The sequence below is a fragment of the Bactrocera oleae genome, chromosome 6 (assembly GCF_042242935.1).
Source record: "Bactrocera oleae isolate idBacOlea1 chromosome 6, idBacOlea1, whole genome shotgun sequence".
Classification (NCBI taxonomy): Eukaryota; Metazoa; Arthropoda; class Insecta; order Diptera; family Tephritidae; genus Bactrocera; species Bactrocera oleae.
In genome coordinates this window covers 58,820,652-58,841,860 of record NC_091540.1, presented here as the reverse complement: position 1 = coordinate 58,841,860, position 21,209 = coordinate 58,820,652, and the positions used below count along the sequence as shown (strand labels likewise).

At 32.3% G+C, this 21,209-nt stretch overlaps 1 protein-coding gene and 1 long non-coding RNA gene across 12 annotated transcripts in view; one reads left to right on the top strand and one right to left on the bottom strand.

Annotated features, from left to right (window-relative positions):
- Positions 1–21,209, top strand: part of LOC118680298 (uncharacterized) — a 122,782-nt gene that overhangs the window by 4,474 nt on the left and 97,099 nt on the right. The gene's annotated exons all lie outside the window — the stretch shown is intronic.
- RhoGEF3 (Rho guanine nucleotide exchange factor 3) overlaps positions 1,493–21,209 on the bottom strand; it is a 292,834-nt gene continuing 273,117 nt past the window's right edge. For 5 of the 6 annotated variants that reach the window (XM_036359399.2, XM_070111335.1, XM_070111337.1 and 2 more), the window contains 8 exons: positions 7,777–8,535; positions 6,623–6,848; positions 6,485–6,529; positions 5,570–6,299; positions 5,336–5,498; positions 5,174–5,280; positions 3,573–3,826; positions 1,493–3,501 (listed from right to left, as the gene is read on the bottom strand). In XM_036359399.2, the coding sequence (XP_036215292.2) occupies positions 2,561–3,501; positions 3,573–3,826; positions 5,174–5,280; positions 5,336–5,498; positions 5,570–6,299; positions 6,485–6,529; positions 6,623–6,848; positions 7,777–8,535 (3,225 nt within the window). In that variant the 3' untranslated portion in view covers positions 1,493–2,560. Of the gene's footprint in view, positions 3,502–3,572; positions 3,827–5,173; positions 5,281–5,335; positions 5,499–5,569; positions 6,300–6,484; positions 6,530–6,622; positions 6,849–7,776; positions 8,536–14,395; positions 14,669–21,209 lie in introns of those variants that run through there. The other variant, XM_070111339.1, reaches the window with a different exon arrangement.

Sequence of the window (21,209 nt, the reverse complement as noted above, 5' to 3'; positions counted from 1 at the left end):
TTCAAATATTTATTACCAAATACATATATGCGTGTGTGTGTGTGTGTGTATATATATATGGTATACTTATTCATTTATATACTTATAGTATATGCGTGTATTTTTGCCTCTAACAATTAAGTAAATACTGTGGGTAGGTTGCCGTGTTGCATTTGTTGTTTTTGTTTTTGTGTTTTTATTTTTAATCCTTTCCATTAATTATTGCTGCAAATATTTACTCTATTGTGGCGCTGTATTGAGTTTCATTGGCTTAACGGTTTATTTATATTTATTGTTATTTTTTGCCTTTTATTTTTGTAAAATGCTGCAAATGCTTAACGAATTGTTGCTGCAAAAAAATGCGTGCGTGTGTGTGTTGTGTGCTTGATGCAACGCAGTTAAAATGTTTTGCAGTGCAACGTATACGCTTAACCGTTATATTATTGTTAATTTTTGCTGTTGTTTAACTGTGGATTTATTGTTGTTGTTTATGTCATTATTTTTTTTTTGTTAAATATATTTTTTGTGAAATTTTTTTTTTGTGAATTTTTTTGTTGAATTTTTTTTTTTGTTGAAAAACTTGGTTTTTGTTGAAAATTTTTTTTGGTTCAATATTTTTGTTTTTGTGTTTGTTAAGTATTTGCTATTTGTATGTATGCATATTGCTCCTTTTTGTGCTGTTTGCTAATAGCTAGTGTTCAATTCTTGCTCTCATCAAATTCACTAGTGGCTATAGTTTACTGTTTTAGACCGTTAGTAGTTTGAATAATTTAAATTAAATTTTTTATAATTTAAATTAAAGTTCGTACACCTTTTTAATATTATTTTTTTTTCATATAAATAAATTAAAAATATTTTTTTTTTGCATAAATAAAAGTCTTTTGTTTTATTGCGGGAGTATATGTTTTTTAATTTTTATTAATAAGCAACTTAACTTAAGCGAAAACTTAAAAATTAATAAAAAATTACAACAGCAAATTGTTAAATTAGTTTTTTTTTACATAAAATAATAAATAAATAATAATAACGTGTATTAATTGGTTATTTGTTACTTTTACAGTTACAGACTTTCTAGTTTTCGAAATTGGTTCGAGTATAGTGGCTATAATTTATTAATTTTTCATTTTAATTTTCATTTTTTATTGTTTATATTTTAATATTTTTTTTATATTTTAATTTTAAATTTTTTATTATTTTTTTTATTTTTAATTTTTTATTTTTAATTTTTTATATTTAATTTTTTTTATTTTTCAATTTCTAACTTTTTATTTTTAGTTTTAAATTTTTTTTATAAATTATATTTTGTTTTAACAATAAAACTATTACATTTGCATAACTTACACTTAGGTTAATATACAAACAACGCTTTCTTCTATGTATACAGCTTTTTTTTCTTGTATTTACAATATTTTATAAAACCTTTTAATTTTTTGTTTTATAAAATATAAATTTATTTATAAAATACTTTCATAAAATAATGTTTGGCTTTGAACGCCGAGTATTTTTAATTTAATTTTTTTTTCATTAAATTAAACGTTTTTTAATAACGAACTTTAACGTTAAACAAATTTAATACAATTCGCATCGGCGTTGTAACTGTTGTTGAGTTGCTGTTTTTATTTTTGTATTTTTTATTTTTGTTTTAGTACTTTCCTTCAATAATATGCCATAATACATAACTGTAACTGTGGTTTTGTGTTTGGTATATGTATGTGTGCACTTTTTTATTGCATATTTGTATATCTATATATATAGTATATGTATGTATGTGTGTGTGCACTTACATTTCTACTTCTATTTAAACAATAAACGTTTGTTTTTGTTCTCGCTAAACAATTGCTTTTTCATGTTAACACTCATTTTTTTTAATGTCATTTATTTTCGCTTAAATTTTCTACGGCTTTCAATTTTATATAGGAAATCGGGGTAGTAGAGTACAGTTTGGCATAAAAGTGACGTTCATTTAGAAAATTTGTAAAATTTACTCTACTAATGCTTTGAAATATTCAGCGCAATGTTTGGAAATTTTCACTTATACAGTATACGTTCATACACATGTGACCACTACACAACGAAACCTATACACAAACAATTTTTGAATAATGTAAAGTTTATTTATAATGACTACTACTTGAGCTGACTATTTTATGCATGGTTGCCATATAATTTTACAATTTTTTTTATTTTAGTTTTTTTTTTAATTGTAAAATTTTTGGAAATCAACACCACATTTTTATTGAAATTTCGCGCTGCTTGTGTCGTGTAATAAAATCACTTCGCTTTGAAGAAGTATTTTTTTTTTGCAAATTTTTTTTATAAATATTTAAACAATAACAAAAGCAATCACCTGTATTTGCATACATAATTGACTTTTATAGAACAAATACATAGTTGCACAGTGGGTACGCGAAATTTCGCTTGCATTTCATTCCAATATTTGCATTTTTGATTATATAACAACTCTACGTATGTATGTGTGCTCGCACGGTTGCCGTAAAATGCGCGCTACGTGTAATTGCATTTATTAAAAATTGTTTATTTTAATTTTTAAATTTTTTTTTATTGACTCACACCCTAAAATTCATGCCGACGAGCCCGACGATATATAATTACCGCTACCCAAATTAATCGATATATTATTCTCACTGCCGCCCACCAGACTCGCCGACAGCTCGTTGGCCTTATGCGTGGGCGAGTGATTTGGCGTTGAATTGCTGCTCTTCGGTTTGCGGAACCAATTACCCAAACGTCGGCGTCCCAGTGAGCCCGTCTGACATTCGCTTACCGTGCCGCTGCCGCCACAAGCATCACGTGTTTGCGATTTCTTCGGCAGAGTGTCACAGTATTTGTGCTTTACTGGCGATTCCGGCACCGAACTATCGCCGCTGGTTGCCGAAGCGCCGCCTGCATTTGCTGTGCTCACATCCGCCATGGACCAGTGACGCGTTGCGCCAGACAAACCAGCACCAGCTCCGGCTACGGCGGTGCTATTACCACCACCACCGCTGCTGTTACTGTTTTCGCACTCGGGCAACTCGTAATCGGATTGATCCGAGTAGTCGCGCTCATCGTATGCATACTCGAAACCGGTCATTTCGGAGACATAAAAAGCTTTGCCGCCAAATTGCCGCTCCAACGCCAACGTGCTGAGGAAGCGATGCTTGCGATTTGCCGAGCGGAAGCTGAAATCGAACCACTTGTCACGCGCCTCACAGTAGATGCGCAGCGAGTTGCGTATATTGTGGCCGAACATTTTGCCATCGCGCACATTCACCACGCGGCAGCGATCGAGAAAGATGCGTCCCTTGTAAATGAAGTGACTGCGTTTGATGATGTCGCGCTTGCAGTAAATCAGCTGGTTGTCGAAGAGAAAGAGCGTGCAGCTGCTGTTCCAGAGATTTTGCTTTTGACGCGTGGCGTCGATTTGCAGGAAGAAGCGCGTGCTGTGCAGATGCAGTGGTGGGCCCTTGAAGTTCTGGAAACTCGCCTGATGTCGCGCAATTGTCTCGCTGTGTCGTTTGCCTACAAGAAAGTGGTAGGAAATTTTAAAACAAACATATATAAATCAGTTTACAAATTCGTGGAGTACTCACCTTCATTCACCGCCTCTGTAATGCCACGCATTGCCTCCAATGCTAAATCGATTTTCTCATATGTATCGGGTATATCCAATTGACTGACATCTATTTGCTCGTACTCGCCCAACTCATGCTCGGGCATTTCACCACATTTGGCTGCCCCCTTGAGTATTTCACTGAGGTGTAGCGGATAGCGGCAGATACGCTGTACGGGTGCCAAGAGATGTGCGGAGAGTGGAAGCTCAGCAAGATTCTCTGTTTCGCGGCAACTGAAATAAGTAAAAGATAATGTTAAATATATATATATATGTTTAAAAGTAAATAAACTCAAATAAACTTCAAAGGAAAGTTCAGGAATTTATCTCCAAGTTAGGAGTTTGAGCTGTAGAAAATTTGGTAATCTTATTCAATCTAGTAAGAAATACATTTAGGATAAAAAATTTTTGACTCGATTTTTATTGTCTCACAATTTGTTAAAAATATAGGTATTAAGCTTTATACTCAATTTATTTCAATCTGCTGCTAAACAATTTGGGTACCAAAATAAATATGGGTAATCCTGCCCTAACCTCAAAAACATCAACATTATTCTGACGGGTACTACATTTTGTAGAAAATGTAAGCTTTTATTGAGGTGGCTGCAGCCGTTTTAAGACTATTATAAAAATTATATTTATTATCTGATCAAATTTGAATCGGACTGACAAAAACATTTTATTGTCTTCAAAATAGGCTCCTGAGCTAATATAGGGTACACCTGATCCATACTCGGTGCCTTTAGCAAATATTGGTTTTTGCGGTTTCGGCGCATTATTACATTCACTGAAAGGTTTTGAGTCGATTCAAAAGAGATGTTGAGTTTCTCTGTTATCTCTTTAATGTCAAACACTACGATTTTCACGACTGTTTTTTTGACTTTTTCCGTGCTATCGTTATTAACAGAAGTGAATAGATGACTCGCACTGAATACTTTGTGTCACTCAAATACTTCTGTTTATGATAAAGTAAAAATCGTCAGACAAACCTTTCGCGTCGTAAATACTAATTGATTTATGGAGACCAAGTTAAATATTTCCATGTTTATACCATTTTAAAACAGATATCAAGTAGCTATGAAATCCACTAACCTAAAATACTGCGTTCTTAAAAAAACATATTTTTTTATTAATAATTGTTAGTATTGCGATTTTATCGAATATTTGCAATATCATTTTGAAATATTAAAAATTTTAAAAGCTTTAGTCAATATGAAAAAAGGTCTTTTTCAAAAACTACTAAAAACCTAATCTATGCCAAATTTCATAAAGATACACCGTCAATTAAAAAGGTTTCCATACATTGATTGATTTTGATCGTTCAGTTTGTATTACAGCTATGTGTATGTTCCGACAATTGAGCAGCTTCTTGAAGTGAAAAAGGAGTGTGCAAAATTTCAGATCAGTATCTCATAAACTGAGGGTCTAGTTAACGTATATACAGACAGAACCGCATGGCAAAACTCAACGCAGCTCGGCACGTCTCCGATGTTTCTTTCTGAGTGTTACAACCTTTGACAAACTTTATGTACCCGTTTCAGGGAAAACATTTTAAAATTTACTTAATTTATTTTTACTTACTTGTCTAAAATAGTTCTAGCATCCTTGATGCGATCATAAGTCTCCAATTCTATGAGAGCACGTGGATAGGCGTTGCAATATGTCGAGTAGCAGAGAAAACCCTTGTGCTATAATTAAAAAATAGTAAATATTTTATTATGCCATTCAAGAAAGTCAACCTACCATTTTCAAGAAAACTTTAGCCACTTGATTCTGTTCGATGCCCTTACGCAAAGCCTCGAGAAATTTACGCTGAAACTTGTAGATCGCCGTGATGTTCGAGAAAATCAAACGAATGCTATTTGGCGAAAAAATATCGATGCGCTTGCTCATTGCCGGCAAATAGCTGCGGAGGAGAAATGCACAACAGACATTAGTAAAAATAAAAAAAAGGAAATAAAATCTGGCAACACTCACCCCTCACAAATGGCGGCCAACAATTTGACGTAGTTAACCTCGGTGTCGAGCAACTCTTTGACCGCGCTACGACGCAACATATCCGCGCTGTCGAGTATCACATTAATGCTGCGCGATGGAGCCAGCGCATTTGAAGGATTTGAAGAGTCTGCTGCGACGACGCCACTACCCCCGCCACCGTCTGGTGGAGAATGAGTGTTGCTGGGCGCATTGGCGAGGCTAGCATACGAGGGCGATTCAATCACAATGGTCGTCACATTATTCTCATCCACAATGGTGGCATCCAAATCACAAGCAACTGTGGACTCAGCCGTGGAGTCGGCGGTCATTGTGACTATTGATGATTGCGGTGTTGTTGTGGTCGATTCTGCTGGTGGTGTTGTTGTTGTATTTGCTTTTGTCAATTTTCTGAAACTGCTACTTTTTGTTGTTGGCGCTTGCTGTTGTGCCGCTGTTGGGCCATTTGTCGACATTTGCGAAAGGAAGAACACATCCGTTTTGGGGCACTGTATGACGCGCACGAACTCCTTGGGAAACCAACCGAGTTCGGGGTCAAGTATCTCTTCGACTAGCGTATTATTATCATCTTTGCGTATGCGTCCAAACCACCAGGGACCGACCTCTTTGCGCAGCACTTCGATTAGTGTGCCACGTTCGAGACCGAGCTCTTGGGGACCGGCCGCCGTGAAGCTGTACAACACTTCAGCGTAAATAGGGTAGTAGTTGGGCGCTGCAAGTGAGGGAATTAAGTGTAAGCGCATTACAAAGTTGTTTACTTGTTTATTAAAATCGCAGACAGTCGAAAGTGTATTCCGACTTTAATTGAATTTAATTGTGCTGTCATCGCGTCGGTTATGTCACTGCTTGCATAACAAATAGACGAAAATCAACACACGTACTGACTGCTTAACTTACCTTCTTCATGTGAGGTTATGCTATCGCTATCACTGTCTTCCATATCTGTAAGAAAGAAATCAAAGCGTCAGCATCGCGCAATCAACTCCACTTCAGACAAATTGCTCGAATTAATTTCGTCCTTTGTGTGTGACTTACCGCCAGTTGTTCGGCCGCCAATGCCGCACGTATCCAAGCCGTTGGGTTGACTTAGCGAGCGCGCTGGTAGCGACTCGGGCGCCTCGCGTTCGATGCTGCCACCGTGAATTTCCATGCGTTTAAGTATCTTTGCTTTGGCATTGACGGCTGCTGTTGCCGACTGATTTGTGATGCTGGTGGCTTTGGCTGAGTTGGCGCGTCGCACTGTCCGCATTTTCTGCGTGACCTTGAACAGAATAGAGAATCCGGTTAATTAAATACCAATTAAAGCGATATACGCTGGGAAAAGTGAGTCGAGGAATGAAGCCTGGTTGTTGGTTGCTCGCTGCGTGCCACATGGGACAAAAAAATGGCATTTAAAATTAGTCTCGTCATCTCAAAAGACTCCGTATTCACCTAAGGGAATTTTTACTGCCTGCAGTTACTAGCATACTTGCTAATTTACATATTTATTCAAGGGGTAGTCGCGGTAGTCGAGGGTATGACAAAAACTCGTTGCTTTAATTATGATCTAACTTCACCAGCCGATGTCTGAATGTTTTTCTGATCTAAAAAAAAGCTCCTAATAAGATTTAGTTTTTAAGGTCTATATATTATAACGATTCATTCAATTTAAATATCGAAGAGAACTTTATATTTAAGGTTTTTCAGTATTGCTAAAGAATTTTATGACTATGAAGTGGCCCTGTCGTATAAGTGAAGTACTTGGGTCTTATTCCTAAACAGTCCCAGAAAGAGGTATTCCGAAATCATCGTTCACTTCGGCTGCATTCCTGATCACCCGGACCATATTGATATTATTCAATAAATATGTGACAGGCACAAGACGTTTTGTCAATTTGCAACGGACTTTTTGAACCGTACTTGTCTCTATTACAGACAGATATTTTCTCTGTGGGTTACTTCTGTGTCTATAGTATTAGAGAGAATATTAGGAGAATATTAATGAAAATGTTTGCTCACTTATCTTTAGAATAGTCTTCGTTGAACCCCGGAAAGCCGTTTTTAAATAATTTCCAAGGGTATAGACACTTAGCTTTATCTAACCGAAATGATCTGAATTTCCACTCAACCACAAATTGCTTCTTCCATACTGTTCTCCAGAGCTCATTTTAGCAGCCCATCAACAACAAACACACACTATTGACACTTACCTTCCCCTTCGCAATGCATTGTGTCGATGTCGCCGAGACCGTCGCATTCGAAGTTGTCGCACTGACATTACCGACACCCCCACCACCGCCAATACAATTCGCTGGCAGCATAATGCGCGAGAATTGTTCATCATTGTCCAGTTCGATTTGTATGCCCGAGTCCCCGCTATTGCACTTATCACGACGATTGTACTTCGTCTTGCGACGCTCTTTCGATGAACGCCATATAAGCGGACCAAAACGGTATTTGCCCGCTGTACCCTCGAGCGCGACATTCGCCGTGGATTGATCGGATTGATGTTCACCGGCAATCGCATTGATGCCACCGGCACTACCACCACCCGCTATGGTGGCGCTTGTAGTCGACATTGAGTTGGTCATGGCGAGAGCTTGTGTGCTATTGCTGCTTGTTATATGTTGCGGCTGTTGTTGTTGTTGTTGCTGCTGCTGCTGCGTCGGCTTATTGAAATTGGTGAGTGTGCGTTTGAATTTTTGCAACACGCCTACACTTTGACTACTCGGCAGGCTTCCCAATGGTCGGCCGCTGTTGTTGTTGCAGCTGCTGCTGGTACTGCTGTTGCTTTGGTTATTATTTGCTGCCGTGACCATTGTCGGTGTGGACTCACCGGAGGTACCGGAATCTTGTGTATGTGTATTAAATACGGCTGTAGCGGCAGCAGGACCAACGGAAGCGTAGTTGAGCTCCTCCTGTAGAGCATCTGTGAGGGAAGGGCTCGAGACGGCCCGCATTTGGTGGGTCTGCAACGAGCAGAGAAAAGTAGTCAATTTATTGGTTGGTTACAGTTAAGTTGTTTTATAAGTGTGGCAGAATTTACAATTTAATTTTTACTAAGAAAATTACTTAAACTGAAGAGGGAAATAAAAAAAATATTTATATATAAATTTTTCGATTTTTTTTTAAATATTTCTAATTGAAAAATCCTATATAACAAATCATTCATTAAATTTCATTATTAATAAAAAAAATATTTTTAGGCTTAACTTTTTTAATAAATAATAGTAATTATACAAAAAAATTTTAACTTATTATAAAAAAATACAGATATTTATTAAAAAATAATTTACATTAAATATAATGAAACAAATATACATATATAACTTATGTATAAAGATATAAAATTTTGGTAAATAAGTCATAATTTAACACAAAAAAATTTTAGTAATTTCATAACTTTGATTCATAAAAAATAATGAATAGAAATATAATATAAAATAATAATTTTATTATAATGTAATAATCTGCAATAAATAAAATTAAAGAAAAAAATATAAAAATAACAAGAGATAATATAAAAGTATTTATAAAATAAATAATGATTAAAACACAAATAATTAAAAAAAAAACAAATAATTAAAAAAAAAATAATTAAAAAAAATAATAATTTTAAAAAAATATTAATAAATAATAATAATTAAATAAAAATCAAGAAATAAATTCGTAAAAATTTAACATTTCCTAATAAATAACAACAATTACTAATTTACACTATATATGATTAAAAAAATATAATTATTATATTCCATAAATAAGTAATGACATTAACCAAACATTTTTATTTAATTTTTGTTTTGAGGAATTTGAGCAGTTTTTGTTTGGATATACAATATAAATGGTGCTTAGATTCATCCAAAAAAATTTAAAAATATAAGAACAACAAATAATATTTTATGAAATAAACCTGTAATATAATGTACCAATTTTTAATAAATAATAAAAAAAAAAAATATTTTTCTTTACTAAATAATTAATTACATTAAATATAAAACAAAAAAATGTAAAGAAATAAGTCATAGTTTAACAAAAACAAAATAAATAAATAAAACATTAAAATTTCATTTATATTTTATATATCATCGTTAATAATAAGCATAATTAATAATAAATAAAACATTTTTTTTAAGTAAAAAGTAAATCTCAGTGTTTCTAAAAATAATGCGCATTAACTACAAAAAAAACCATATTTTTTAAATAATATTTTGTAAAGATAACATTAGTAAATACCAACAACAAATAGTGATTTACGCTTTAATATATTTTAATTGCGAACACTTTTTCAACCAGTTTGTTATCGAAATTCGCGTCTATTATAAAGTGTATCGCAAATAAATTAAAATTTTTTCATTAGAAACGCTTATCTATATAAAACTAATAATCTTCTGAGCCACTTTAATGTTTGCGCTGACAAAAAAATTTACTCAAATGTTTACAAGTAGCCTGTAGGAACATCCGTTAGAGTAGTTACAATAAGGTTTAAGGGTACTGGAAATGGGTTTCTGGTATACATTTTATTTTTAAATTTTTTAAAACTATTTTTAAGATTTGTTTACGTATATTTTTTATACTTGTTTATTTATTTTACAGTTTTTGTCAATTTAAAAAAAAAATTATTTTTTTATCTTTGTATATTTTATTATTATACTTTTTATTTATTTATTCTATATTTTTTATATATCATTTTAAATTTTTTATTTTATTTTTTTTATATATTTTTTATATATTTTATTGTTGTAAATTTTAAACATTTTTAAAATATATTTGTATTTTTATAAATTTTTTATACATATAGAAGGTATATATTCAAATTATTTTACATATTTTATTTCTGTAAATTTTCTTAATTTATATTTTATTTTATTTGTATACTGTCTATATTTTTTTGGTTTTTTTTATTTTTTTTCTATTTTATTTTTTATTTTTATATTTCCTTATTTTTTATATTTCCATTTTTTGTTGTTTTTAAACTTTGTTCATATTTGATAATCATTTTTTATATGTTTTATTTCTGTAGATTTTTTTAAAATATTTTTTAAATATATATTTTTTTTAAATATTTTTATATTATTCTGTTTTAAATATATTTTTAATTACTTTTTAAATTTTTTTGTACCGTTGGGTACGCGCATATGCGGGAAAACGTGTCGTTTATCATATCTAAAGTGCGAAATGCCGAGCCAATAAATTTCGAAACTCCTCAGCGGCACACTTATGTATGTATATACCTATGTACTATGTACGAATGTTAATTTGTATGCATATCGATTTTCACATATGAAGTATTTGCTTTTATATACAATATTTTATGTATGTACATAGTATATTACTAATCGTTTCAAACAAACGAAATACTGATAAAAATGTAACAAATCAATTATTTGTCAAGTAAACATATTTCTATAAAAAAATGCAACATTTACGCTATATACAGATGTGTGCATATATGTAAGTCCGTCAGCAATTGATCATTTACTATAAGCATTTTCTACATATCATGAACTCAAATGCAAACGAAGTCAATGTTCATTTCATTTATATTTTATCAAACTGCTTAAATAAAGCATATACATACATACATTGTTTTGTGCATACATAATCAATATTGTTACCTAGGACACATGTACGCGTATATCCCAAGGCAATTGATAGCTGTACATATGATCAACATGTGATAAACAGCAATTGTACAAATGAACTATGCCGTGCCAACTGTCCGTGTCGTTTTTTCTATAACAAATTTAGATGCTATTTCATATATACATACATACATACCATACGTAGATGTGTGTCTATTGTGCACAAATTTGACAAAATGACTAATGATTCAAGACATTTTAGCGTCGAACAATGTATTCTATCTTTCCTTTCTATTATTAAAATGTAGAAATACTTCAAGTAGATGTGGTATATACCATATGTACACACACACAAACGCATTTCTGTGCTATCAACTATTTTTCATTACAATTTAAATGCCTATGTTGTGCAATTTGCCACATGTGTAGTCAAATTGATAACGGAAATCATTAGCCGAAAAATATGAATTTACATTTCACTGTGCTCTGAAACCCCGATGGTTTGGTGCTATTTTAAACTAAATACAAACTGAAAAAGCTTAGAAAATATTTAAAATAAGAATAAACCTTAACATCGGTTGCATCGAAGCTGTAATTCACAGGTGCAGCTTTTAAAGTATAAAAGGGTATACAAAGATTGTTATTCTGGTTTTAATCGGTCTATTTAAATGCCACTTATAAGCTATAGTGCTGCGGCCTGAACAACTTCTTCGAAGATTTTAGCGTTGACTTGGATAATAAGCTGTGTTAAATATCGTGCAGATACCTTGATAAAAAAAATTTTTTTTGGTGAGAACATGACATGTGTAAAATTTCAGATCTATAACTTAAAAACTGAGGGACTTGTTGGCGTATGTACCGACTAACTGACGGACATGATTAAACCGACTCAGCTCGCCACGCTGATCATTTATATGTAAAAGGTTTTCCTATAAGTGTGATATGTTTAAAAAAAACACAATCGATTCAATTAAGTTCTGAATATTACATTATTCAAATAGCCACGACTTCTTTTGCAGAAACATGAACACAGTTTTTGAGTACTTTTTCCACTAAATCAAGTCGTATGTCATGAAAATCTCGTTCAATATTGACTTCTCAAGCTTGAAGAGTCTGGTTTATTGCCAAAGGCCAATGACTTCAAATAACCCCACAAGAAGTACTCTAATAGTGTTAAACCACAACTTCTTGGATGCCATTCAATGTCACAATTTCTTGAATTTCTCGCAATAATTCGGTTGTTGCACAGGCTGTGTGGCACGCAGCGCCGTCTTGTTGGAACCAGATGTTGTCAAGATCAACTTCTTCCAATTGCGGCCATAAAATGTTGTTTATCATAGATCTATCCTACTCTCCATTGGCAGTAAACTGTTACTGACACAGGCTTCATTTCGAAAGAAGTACGGACCGATGATTCCACCACACCAAAAACCATAACAACGTGTCAATTTAGGAGAATGTAATGGTTGTTCATAAATCATTTGTGGATTTTCTTCGCACCAGAATCGACAGTTTTTTTTATTTACCGTACCACTTAGATGAAAGTGAACTTCATCGGGGAAGATGAATTTTTTAAAAAAATTGCAATTGGAGAACGATTATTTTGATAATAAAATTGAGTAATTTGTAAACGTTGTTCCTGCGCATATGTTTCCATGATGAAATTGTAAACATTACGGAATACAATGAAAAAAAAATTACAGATCATGACATATTAAAAATGGCCGAAACGACATTAAGAAATCATATCACCCCTATTGGAAAACCCTTTATATAAGGTCTCCGACGTCTCCTTTTGGTTTTAAAAACATCGTGCCAAACTTAATATAGCCTGTATAAGGTATAAAAATAAATAAATCAATAAATCTTTAACAATATATGCCAGAGCTCTGAAACCTTTGAAAATGGTTAAAATTGTAAAAAAATCATAGTAAATCGAAACCCATTGTAAACGAAAGTTAAAATCAGAAATGTGAGGAAAAATAATTTTCGTCAAAAAGACGAAAGGGAGGAGCATGTTGAAATTTTTATGGGTTAAAATCGATTTATCTCGATTTACGGCAAAACTACGGATCCTAGTTATATGGCAAAGTTGTAGGTAATGAAAATATAACCAAGTTTTTTGTTTTTATTTATCTTTATCTTTTACGCAAATTTTTTTCCCAAGAAAATTTGTGCAAACTTATTTTTTTATGACCCAAACAAACCATATTCTGTTTTATTTAATATATTGATTTTTTCTCCCTTTTTTGACTTAACATCGAAAACCAAAACTAATTTTCAATCAAAGATTCTTAACAAGCCATTAAATTTTTTTGAAAATTGGTAGGCAGTATGTACAGTAGTATAGCAAGTTTTCTCAAAAAATGCAAAGAAAAACCCTCTAAACGATTCAAAACTACTTGTTTTTATAGTTGCTACTACGAAATAATAGGTGTATGAAATATTGAATCGTTTTTTTTCTTTTTTGCATTTTCTGCGAAAACTTACCACAGTAATGTAGCATATATATTTTTCGTACCATCAGAAACTCCAAAAACGAAAAAAAATTGTTATAACAACAGATATCGATAGTTAAGAAAGGACTACTTTGATTTTTTGACAAAAATGGCGGGTTCCCAGAAAAAAGTAATTTTTGGCGAAAAAATTTAAACTTCAAAGTGACCTAAAAAATCGATATGCAAGTAATTATCAAATATCGTATTCTTCACAAATATATCTAAGAAAGTCGTGTGAAAATTTCAAGTCTATCGGTCAGCCGCTTTGGAGAAACTTTTATCACCGACTCTACAAACGACATTTCCAGAAAAAAACAAAGTTTTGAGTGTTGATTACACTAAATTAAAAAATTCTAACAAATACGCTCATATCTTTGCAACTATTCATCAACATCAAATTTTCAGCGAATATTCTTGTCAAACAACAAAAATTATGTACCAGCTCAGCAAACTCAGCTGTTCAGTTTTTACATACGCGCACATTTACATACATACATACGTATGTATATACAAGTATAAACAATATTCACACATAAAAACTACCAAAAGGTCATTGTTGACTGCTAGTTAACGCCACTTGTTTGCCTCAATTTGCATTGCTGTTTGCTCTCACACTCTTCCTTTCATTTAATTAAACTCTATATAATTTAACTTGATTTGCACTATTAATATTGACCGTATAACTTTTACTTTCTCGCAACTTATCTAAATATTAATTTAAAGCAAAAGAGGCCACCCATAGTTGCTACCTTCTGCTTGCGCACGGAGTAGCGTGCATGCCGCCTACTCCCATTATTCCTTCCATATTCACGCTTCGCACGCTCGCTGCCAGCCGGCGGTACAGTGTCGAAGTCCCAAAACTTAATCAGGCCATATGTGTCAATCAGCGTTGGTATGATGAGACGCTTCATGGCGCCGGAAATGTAGCGCCAATCAAGCGCTCGGCGTGTAAATACGCTTTCACACTAGTCGATAGTATTACCGTTACGATTGCTTCGTGCGCGTCTTTTTAAAATGAATTTCGCGTGCCTTTAACAATCACCGATAACCACTAAAAGTTACCTATTAACTTCAAAAAAGATACCGTTAGATTTTCAGATTTGCCGACAATGTCAACACCGACGCGCTGATAAAACTGAACTAATTCTAGAAACACTTAACATTGCTTGGCCATTCCACACCAAAGGGACGTAACACAGACTTACACATACGCATACACGTGCATGATTAAAATAATAATACCAATAACAATAGCAACAACAACAGACGCTGCTGAGTGCTAAAACTCTTTGCGGATGTGTGTTTGTTCTTGTTATTGCTTTTGGGGCTATTGTTGACTATCAACAAATAGGCAAATATTGATTACGCGCAGGTGTATTATCAACAAATACAGCAACAGCAACAACAACACGCTGCCAGCACTAACAGCTATCTCACTGTCTCACTGCTAAAATGCGCCATTGTGTAAAGATTATTTTAATTTGCTCGAGAGCAAAAAGTCAATTTCGCTTTGTTTTTACTATGCGTACACTTCACCTTTATCGCTGGCAACATGTTGCTCACACACATACACCAACACAACGACTGGTGCCGACGCTTTCATAGTGATAATAAAATACAATTTGTTGTTGTTGTTTGTTAGCTTGTACACGCAACGCTGCTCGTTGAGGTCAACCTGCCAATCGCTCAATAATCGTTGCATAGTTGCAGGCGCATAATGGCTGCTGCCCGTTTGCACACGTATGTTGCCGCTGCTATTGCCAACTCAATAAGTTGAATTTAATCGTGTGCTCATAAAGCTGTTTACTTGTCGACTTCAGTTGAACTGCCTTGCAATTATTTGGCTTGAGAAGGTTGCACTACACCGCTTAGCTTGATCCTTGTTGAAGCCAATGCAGTTACCTATATTACTTCTTACTAAATATACCTATTATATATATTAAATTCAACGTTGGCACTGTGGTAGTGTTTGTCTTTTGTGCGTATTTATGCTATAGAAATTCTATGAGATTCATAAATATCTAACATTGTTTTGTAATTATTTATTATATGTATGTATATGTGTATGTATTGTAAATATATATGTGTATGCATATGCCACCCACCATACTGTGAGGTTAACTGTTGCGCATTAAGCATTCAAATGTCATTAATAATAACACTAATACTACATAAGTAGGTATATGCTTTTGAATTAGAAATCTTCGTTAATACAGTAGTGCGCTAAGAAATAGCAGTTAGTTTCATATAAGCAAATTAAAGCGTTGCTTCAGAGATTTTGCATTTCTTAGCAGTAAATATTTATATTTTTTGTTTAAGTTATATTAAAATTAGCATTTTGCCATTTTCTCTCTTTCCTTTCCACTTTTAAGGGGTTATATCCACTTGTGAATTTGAAAAAATTGATTTTTTTTTTGCATATGTATAGAATTTATATATATCCTATACGATAATATCTTCCAAAAATTTGAAGTTAATGCATTAAGTAGTTTCGGAGATATGAGCGTATTTATAATAAATTTTGAGCTTAGTGCAATCGGCTTATGAATCGTTTTTCTCGAAGCACTGTTTTCGTGGTCGGTGAGAAAATTTCTCCAAAAAGGCTGTATCGATCGCCTTGAAGTTTTCACACGACTTACTTAGATATATTTTCCAGGCAGTTATCGAACAAATAAGAGTTTTAAAAATAACATATTTTTAAGCATTTATGAATTATAATTATTTTTAAAAAAAATTATTTTTTTTTTGGGAACCATCGTTTTGTCAAAACTTGAAATTTTGATTATTCCTTCGATCATTACCTGTATTGTATTGATCTATAGTAATTCTAACATTTTTATTGCTTTAGATTTGAGATAATTTAAGGCAGAAAATTCTCTCTCACTGCCTAACACCTTTTTTCGAAGATCGGCTACGAAATTAAGGAAATCCAAAAAACTGTCAGAATGAATCTCCAATTATTAAAGTATATAAAATTCTGTGAATGTACATTAATTAACTTTTTTTTTTTAAATAACATAGCCTACAGCAATTCTTAAGTTAAGTAATCTAGCATAAAATAAGGAACATATCAGTTAATTCCCAACCACAAGATATTGCTGTTTTATCAAAGTCGCACACCTGACGAAGTGATAAGCCAATTTTAAATTGATTTAGTTTATATTGCAGACGTAAAAATAAAAGTTTTCTATTTCTTGGGCTCATTAATCTGTCGTCATCATTGGTTAATCTACAATTTTGGATCCAAAAAGGAAAATCGAAAAGGAACGGCGTCCTAAATATTTGTTTAAAAAGAGTGAAACAAAATCTATCCTGCTGCATTAAAGTTCGAGTTCAGAATATAAGAACTCACAACTTGTATATCCTTCCTAGACCTAGATACAGCAAAAAAATCGCTTAGCTCTTAAAATAATTTGAAACTTCTAGCAACAATTGGCAATACCGGTTTATTAAGCGTTTCTATGAAATTTTTAGAATTATAAATATAGAAATATTACGGTAATGAGACTTAATGAGCTAAATATTGTATTTTAGTTCAGACCTTGCTTTTTAAATATCTCAAAAAAATTTAGAGTTTTTTAAGACATATGCAGAGGATTATGTGATCCCAAGTTTGTTTGGTCTTAGTCTCTGGGGTAGAAATTAACGAATGTATTTATTTAGGTCCTGTTTTTAAATTTTATTATTATTTTTAGAATGTAAGAAAATGCAATACTTCATTTCTACTTCTATTCCGTCTTTCATATATAATACCATCTGATCAAAAATGACCCGGACTGACAAAAAATATGTAAAATATAATAAATAAAATTTATAATAAAATTTTTTTTATCAAAAATCTTTTTTTTTTTAATATAGTTTTCAATCATTTGGACCAGGCAAAAAACATGTTTCAAAAATGCAGTTTTCAAACATTTGGACCAGTCTGAGTCAAATTTGATCAGTTGTTATATAGTATATATTTTATGAATCCTATCTTAAATGTTATTTATTAATTGTGTAAAAACTTCTGCCGTTTGCTCTTATAGTCTTTAATACGGTAACAATTATTTTTCATAAACTCAAAAATTCTTAAAAACATTTCATCTTGTCTCGCCACGAAATTTTAAAAAACTTTCATAATCTCATAAAACGCAAGAGTTCTTATAATAAACTGTTCTAAATTTTTTGAAACCATAAATATAATTGAAATATATGCCAGTTTCTATTTCTATCAACATCACTGTAAATTTAGTTATTCCAAAGTATTCACTATTTGCGTCTCTAGAAATATGTATATGATCGACTTATGGTGGACAGCTGTTTGTATTTATCCAACAATCGCCGATATTGTTTGTCCATAGATTGCTACTTCATTGTGCAGATTTTCTATGAAATGTTATTAATATTTATAGTTCGGCTTTATTGCGTATCGAACAAGGACGACAGCGATTATTCATTATAGGTACTTTATTGATAGTCAAACACACAAACACTTACACATGCATATTCGTGTACACATTAGTAATATATTAATAATTGAATATAATTAAAATGTATTAAATGAGTGGTGCACGTATTCACCAAGGGTGATTTCTATGAAATCATTAATAATCAAGAATAACACTCGCAAAGACATCAGTTTCGAGATATAGAATTTTTATTGTATGCAGCTTAGACTAGTACTACTCCGAAAAAAGTTAGTTCCGTAACCATTTTAAACAAGTTTAATTTCCTACTAGGTAGTCCTATTCGATACCTACAATACCTACCGCCTAAAGTTCATTCATTGAAGTTGAAGGCACGCAAGAAGTATCAATATGATAAAAATGTGAAATTTGAGCAGGATCGTCAGGCAAAATGTAATATATAATTGCAAGCGAGCACAATGACTTTTAGTGGTGGTTGAATTTCAATTGAAGTGGAAGTAATTAAACGTAGATGCACACACTCGAATATACACACTTTTACCTAACACTACACTGGCAATTAATTGTGTCTCCTCCACACACTCTATTGGAGTGTTGAAAATATTACATTTCACATTATGTAACATACATATGTAAATGTATGTATGTTAGTACATAAACGTAGTTATTTCCACTTATAAAAATGAATAATTGCAATAAGTCTGCGATTACTTAACTATGTGCAAATTTGTATGTACATTTTGAGGGTTCTTTTCAGAGCTTGCGAAGTAATAAGCATTTTTGTAGGAATTGTGAGTTAAATAAAGTGGACTGATTTGGAAGTAACTAGTAACAGACTGGTTGCAAATGGTGTTCTAGCGTTTGAAATTACAAAAATTTTATATTCAACATATATTAATATTTGAAGGTAAAGTGAACTGGTTGGACAAGGTCTAGTAAGCAACTAGTTACGAAAGGAACACTTGAAAATTATATTTCGAATTGTTTCTTTTTTTTCAATAGGAAGCTTTGAAGCAAAAATTATCTCTTTCATATGTGGGTAGTAACAAACTAGTTGTTATGTTTAAAGCAAAATAATATTTTGATTTATATTATAATATAAGCAATATAATGCTTTAATGTAGTATATTTTCAAGCGATATGAAACCGATTAATGTACTTTTCATAATTAATTTAAGTAAAGATTAATTAAATTTCTAAATTTAAATTTCTTATTAATTTGCATAGCCTGAACAGTGTATATTAAGTTTGCTATTAAGTTTGTAACACCTAGAAGGAAATGTTAGAGACTCTATAAAATATATATGTATATAAATGATCCGCATAAAGAGCTGAGTCGATTTAGCCATGTCTGTCTGTTTGTGCATCCGTCTGTCTGTATATACGCAAACCTCAGTTCCCTCAGTTTTTGAGAAACCTACTATATATTAAACTAAATCTAATTGCACACGTAATATTCTCTCCAAGAAGCTTCACATTTGTCGAAACCGCTGACTACTATGGGTGCTATATAAACTGAATGATCGGAATCAAATGCTTGTATGGAAAACTCTTTCATTTGACAAGATATCTTCACGAAATTTTGCATGGATTTTTGTTCAAAGCAACGGAACAATATCTGAAGAAATTTTGCAGATCCAACTACTATAGCATATAGCTGCCATATAAACCGTGTAAATTCAAGTTTTTGTATGGAATCTTTTGTATTTGTGATGGTTATCATAGTTTCGGTGCAAGCGAAGTTAACATGGTCAATGTTCTTGTTTATAACTAATTAATTTATTAGTATGACTTATTAAAAATAATTCTGCGAAGAAGAAGCCCGTCTTATATCAAAAATGTTACTAGTTCAAAAGTAACTAGTTGTTAAGTTTTTTTGCACATTGAATTTTTGAATACTTTTGTATTTAAGAAATGAGTCATAACGTTGGAAAGAACCAACTAATTCTAACTGTACTAAATTTCGTCTGAAATTTTTATTTTATTTTAGAATCGTCGCTGAATTTTTCGAATTTAGTAAAAAAGTAAAAAGTTGTATAAGGCTAGGAATATATTGAATAGAGTAGCAAAAGTAAAAGCTGGTGTGTTGTCTGACCAAAGACCGTAGGGATTGTCAACCCATTTGGATTACTCGATACTATTTGGAACATATTTTATAATGCTACAACAATATAAACTTGAACAAGGTATCAACAATACGAAAGCAAATACTTGATGAAAAATTTTAAATCACAAATAGTCCTGAAGTACTCAAAACTAATGAGTTTAGTCTAACCGGATGTTTGGTTGTGTAGAAAAGAGCAATTTTATTTATTCTTATTTTTTATTATTTTTTACAAAGCGAAAGAAAATCCATAATGATTTTCAACTCATCTAGCAAATTAATAGGAGCTCATATATTTCCCTACTGGGTTATGAAGAGCATACATAATGGTCGTTGGTATATATAGTATACAGTTTAGTGTTTAAATAAAGAACAGCAACAAATTTGTATAAAACAAATGATTTTATGACATGAGAGAATTTAATTTCATTCATTGTTCGGTTGACCGGAAAACCGCTGCAAAATGTCTAGGCCTTCTTTTATTTGACCGCAAATAACTTGCTCATAACAAGAGTGGTAGATGCTTGGGAATATAGATACATATGTAATTAAGTATGTATTTAAGTATCCATATATATATATATATATGAATTTAACTATGTATATATACTCAATACATGTAAGTGAGCAGTCGAGCAGAAACGGTGCGACCACACTGAGAGAAGGTGTAAAGAATCTCGACAAAAAGCACTTCCAGCACAAATTTAAGCAAATAAAGGCGAAAGGTGGTCAATAAGCTGTTACATGGTAGCTGCTGATATATGGGGCCACAAAATTTAACTCAGTAAGCGTCACTATGAGCGGTGTTAATGAAGCAGGGTCTGAGAAGCGAGCGTTTTACCTGCAGTCAGCGAGTTAAAAATGACTGAGTTAATGATTATAATAATAATGATGGCTGGTGTGCAGTGAATCATTCAAGAAATATGTATATACTTATGTGTCTGTATGTATGCCAAGGGAAAGCAAAGGAAACTAAGAAAGATGATACGAAAAATGAATGATTTAAAAAGTACATAAAAGAAAAATTTTCTATGAAGAAAAATTGAAACT